This window comes from Nansenia antarctica (assembly GCF_963989245.1).
Source record: "Nansenia antarctica genome assembly, chromosome: 2".
In the NCBI taxonomy this organism is placed as follows: domain Eukaryota; kingdom Metazoa; phylum Chordata; class Actinopteri; order Argentiniformes; family Microstomatidae; genus Nansenia; species Nansenia antarctica.
Window position 1 is genome coordinate 88,314,712 of NC_137675.1, and position 4,834 is coordinate 88,319,545.

General features: G+C 43.8%; 1 protein-coding gene across 1 annotated transcript; it reads right to left on the reverse strand.

The window, feature by feature from the left end:
• Positions 1–1,184: 1,184 nt before the first annotated feature.
• On the reverse strand, positions 1,185–4,518 carry LOC308150840 (germ cell nuclear acidic protein-like; the record flags this gene model as incomplete). The annotated part of the gene is made up of 11 exons (XM_080523630.1): positions 1,185–1,416; positions 1,677–1,881; positions 2,111–2,246; positions 2,355–2,487; positions 2,616–2,751; positions 2,929–3,048; positions 3,172–3,357; positions 3,504–3,589; positions 3,968–4,021; positions 4,141–4,207; positions 4,299–4,518. The coding sequence occupies 11 exons, from the start codon at positions 4,516–4,518 to the stop codon at positions 1,185–1,187; spliced, it is 1,575 nt and encodes a 524-aa protein (XP_080379756.1).
• Positions 4,519–4,834: the final 316 nt, after the last annotated feature.

Genomic DNA, 4,834 nt, shown 5'->3' on the forward strand with positions numbered 1-4,834 from the left:
CTATCAGTTATTACTTCAAAGGCATATACATACAGTAGTGTTTAAGCTCGGCCCAATCATGTCCATCGGAAGATGTCAGTGATATGTCCTCTCCGAGTAGGCTGGGAACAGCTCGCCCATATACCTTCCTCACCCTGTCACCCCCACAACCCTCTGACTGTCCCAGAAGCACAGCAGCAGACTGAGTCAATAGTCATCAGGGATTTCATTTGCCTATTCAGATCACTGTCAATATTTGTCTGGTAGCACATAGGGCTGGTGTAAGGGAATAGTTGCGGCAAATAAAATAAAAATATTACCAGCATTTTCCTGTCTTGTTACCCATTGGGTTAAACAAACCATAGTCAGAATATGTAAAAATGCATTTGAGATAAAACACTGACATATTGAAATCTTTATCCAATAAAGACCATTCATTCATTCATTATCACTTTGTCACATCTTTATTCAAAAAGAACTTAACACACAAATGATACATCCACATTAAGACAAACATCCAAACATCAAACAACATTTCCCTTGTATGTCTGTATAATGTCATGTTGCTTAATCTGCCAGCTTGGTACCAAATGAACATTCAAGAAAAATATAATATATACCTATATACATACAAATAGATTTTTCAAAAGACAGACTACTCTCTTTCAAGTAAGACAAATGTTGGTCACAAAACATGTTCACATCTTCAAGAGTACTACCGGTAATACAATGAACATTCAACAATTAATCACATTCAATCTCATTCACACACAGGCTTGATACCCGCATACAGAAGTTCATACAGTACATACATGACTGATGCACATTTATTGTTATTATCGGTTATAAATCGTAATGACATGTGTAAGGCTCCAGTTAGAAGGGTCAAGAATAATATCGTCAATGTTTTCAATTGTGTCAATGTGTCAATGTTGTCAATTATTTAAATGTTTAAAGGTTTATTCAGAAACAACTTAGCAAAACACACAAATGATACATTAACAACATTAACATCATCAATCCATAAAAGCTGCCTATGTCCCTGAAAATCGGATTTATTCAATGAGGTATTTAAGAGGGAAGCAGTTGTCGTAATAAAACGACTAATAACACACCTCTCCTCCCTTTCACGGCACAGTGGGGATATTGCTTTCACATCACTTCACGTCATAATGAGATAAATTATTTCATGGGGTGAATGTTTCTCAGCTCTGGCTGAGGCGAGTCTTCGTTGCAAAGTCGGCGCTGAGTTTACGCATCACATCTCCGTGGCTCTGACCTACCAGCTCCTGACGCACAGCCCCAAAGTTCTCTTTGACGAACGTGGCGAAGGGGGTGGAGGCCCGGGGCGTGGAGGGTGTGAGCAGGACCAGCCGACCGGAGCAGAGGGAACAGATAAACCTCTCTGTGTCCAGAGACTTGGAGTGGCGCCCGATCCTGTGGAGACGAAGAATTACGCAGGTTAGAGTTAAGCCATGACACAGTTTACTTGACACATAAAAAACACTTTAGTAAGTTTCTACCTAGACAGCTGTCATTCTATTGCTACACCAACGTAGCAAACAAAACACTTCAAGACAACAACTATCCAGTCAGGTTGCTAAAATCAGAAAGAAGGACGCTCATCTGGAATAGATTGCTTAAATCCCAGAGTTTGTGAAACCTGACGTAAAAGTCAACAGACAGAGTTGACGCACGTGTTCTCGCAGCCGTTGCACTGGTACTTGAATTTGTAGTTGATGTCGTAGCTGTGGCAGCGGGTGACCATGGGCAGCTCGGGGTGGGCCAGCGTGGCCTTGCGTGCGTAGATCTTCCAGAAGGGTCCGTGGCCATCCCTCACTCCGTTTATCAGCCAGGTGGCAGCGTGGCACATCTCATGCACCAGTGTGTCCCGCAGCCGGTCTGAAGTGGCAGGGAGAGATGGAGGATGGGGTGAGAAAGAGAGAGAGAGATGGAACAGAGATCGGAAAGGAGTAGAGATGGGGAATAGGAGAGTTTAACATAGGGTTCATACATATGCATATACTGTATACATACATAATATTGATACACTCAAGGATTTGATTTTAATGACAGGGCATCAAATTAATTTCATGACATTTTCCTTTTACCAGCCAAGTCCAGCATGTACCTGCAGAGTCGCAGACCTTCACTGACAGGTCTATCCGGGCGTATCGGTGACCGCCCCCTCGCTCCTGGCCTGTGACGCAGTACCCAGCTGTCTTCCTCAACTTCTTATTCCAAGTGAGTGACATGTTTGCAGGGAGCTGAAACAATCCAACAAGCCATTGTGATGGTTGACAAACTTGCAGTGATATGTGTTATGTAATTTAATTTACCTGTGTGTGTGTGTGTGTGTGTGTGTGTGTGTTCACCTTGCTGTCAAAGATACTTGTATTGTATAGCTGGTAGAGTTTGCTGGTCAGGTCCTCTTTGGTCTGCTTGAAGTTGTGACTGTAGCTGGACAGAGACTGGAGGAAGCAGCCCGGGGTCTTACACACTACAACTCTGAGGGAAATAGAAAATAGCACTTGAAATTAATATCATGCAGATATGATGTCATCATTTGAATTAGATTTTGTTTGGTGGACTCAACATGTTTTGATAAGTTGGTAGTAAAGATGGCTACCCAGTACCTGGAAATGGGGATGGGTCTGGGCTCTGTCTGGGAGATTTTGGGTCTGGTGACGGGGGTCTTCGCTGGGGTCTTATCTAATGGCGTTCTCCCAACCGACAGAGGGCCCGTCTGTTTCGGTGGCCCGGGCCGTGGAACTGATAGAGGGGGTTTCTGAATGGACACTGGATTCACATAGCAGCACATGGGTACATTAAACAAAAAATCTGATTAAATAACACCATCAATGAAACTCTAATGGCAAGAAATTACAAATAAATGGCCAGGTAAGGGGCCAAGATGTATCCAATGGTGAGGGAAATATCTTGTGTTACCTGTGACATGTTTAGGTGTGAGTGTTTTGCTGCTGATTTTGTTCTTCTTCAGTCTGTCCAGTAAAGACAGGGACTCCTCCTCTGAAGAGGAAGAGGCAGAGTCCGCCGGCTTAGTCGGTGCTGAATAGGTGCGCTGTGAGGGGGCATGGAAAGGGGGGCGGGCCAGGGAGGAGGGAAGAGGGGAAGCGACGACAGTGGGGAGAGGAGAGGGGGTGGGGGAGGGAGAGATGTCCTCTTGGTCACTTTCCCGGGCTTTGACCTTGCGCGTCTGTGATGGCTTCTGACGCACCGGGTGACGAGTCCTCCTCGTGCTCTTCATCACAATCCCATCTTCCTCATCACTCTCGCTGAGGAAGACAGGAGAATCACACTGAGACAGAGGTCTTCTCGCTAGGGGCTGGGTGGCCGGAGGCTTGGGGGTCTTAAAAACTGGAAGACAGTAAAGACAGAGTTGTTTATTTGAGTAACATACTCTATCGCAAACAACTAGCCATCTGTGGCAGTTCAACACAGCAAGAGCTTTACTACAAAGTATAGAAAGCTTATATGTGAAGTATGTGGACAATCAGGGTTACCTTTGGAGGTTGGGGGTGTCTTCTTCTCAAAGACAAAGTCATCATCAGAGGAAAGGCTGTCAGTGTCCACGATAAACCTTTTGAGGCTGAGGGCAAAACACAAGCTAAATGTGAATACTAAACAACAAACAGTAAAGATCATCAACATGTCGTTGCGAATGGAACTGGAACCACAGAATGAACAACCCAGACCTCACCTATCTTCACTGCCACTGCCCGCTGAAGTCTTCAGCTTAGGCTTGGATGTTTTCACACGGTTCACGACTATGGTATGAAAAGGGTTAGGGTTCGAAAGAAAAAAAGGGAAAAAAGGAGTAAGGACAATGTGAAGGGAAAACAGACGTATGTTCATGGACTGACCAAATCACATGCAGTTTTGACAACATGCAGCAGTACTGCCCAGAATAGCCACATCATTGACAAAATCATGACTACTCCAAAATCCAGAGGGCTAAGCCCAATACTCACACTTCTCAAAGTTGTCTTCACTGTCAGAGCTCACCACAAGAACTGGCTTACTAGAGAGGACACAACAGAAGTAAACAAACAAACAACACTTGGATGAGTTCAGGCAAGACATTGATTACAAGCCCTTGTATAATACAAGTTAAATTCAAAACAACTTCCTCACTCCTACCTGACTTTTTTAGCAGCATTGTGTGGTTTCCGCGCAGATGCTTTGGGTGTAGCCTTCTCCAAAAGAACTACAGAGAAGAGAGCATTGTTCAATAAAGAATAAACTAATGTTGAAAATCATTTAAATACATCTCAATGCAGCGATACACTCTTACTTACACTGGTCAAAATCATCATCACTGGATTCAATCAAGACCGTGGCCCTGTAGTCATTGGCCCTGGAGGGCTGGTTCTCTTTCCCGGAGCCACCGTCGCTGTCTGAGAGGTGGAACTGGTCAGGGGAAGGGAAGCTCAGAGCCAGGCTGGAGCTGTGACCACCTGTGGCTGGGTGACGGGTCTTACTGATGCTTCTTATAAGCTGGAAGGAATGGAAAAGCATCGCTATATCAACCCTATGAGCTGTCATGATCTGTGTTTACTAATCTCTTTACTGTTACTCCCGTTACAAACTCAATCACTGCTTTGTATCATGAAGTGCAAGATGAAGAAACCAATTCTGGAATCATTACGAAATTAGATAAAACAGTTAAAACACTTATTATTAGATTAGATAAAACAGATAAAACACTTATTATTTAAAACAGTATCTTGTTCCTTTTATTTCAAATTATCAATTTAGGCACTCCTCGCAGCTTTACTTTTCTGTCCCCCATGCAAAGAAAACAGTAGGGAAAAGAGCTTTTATGTTCAAAGGC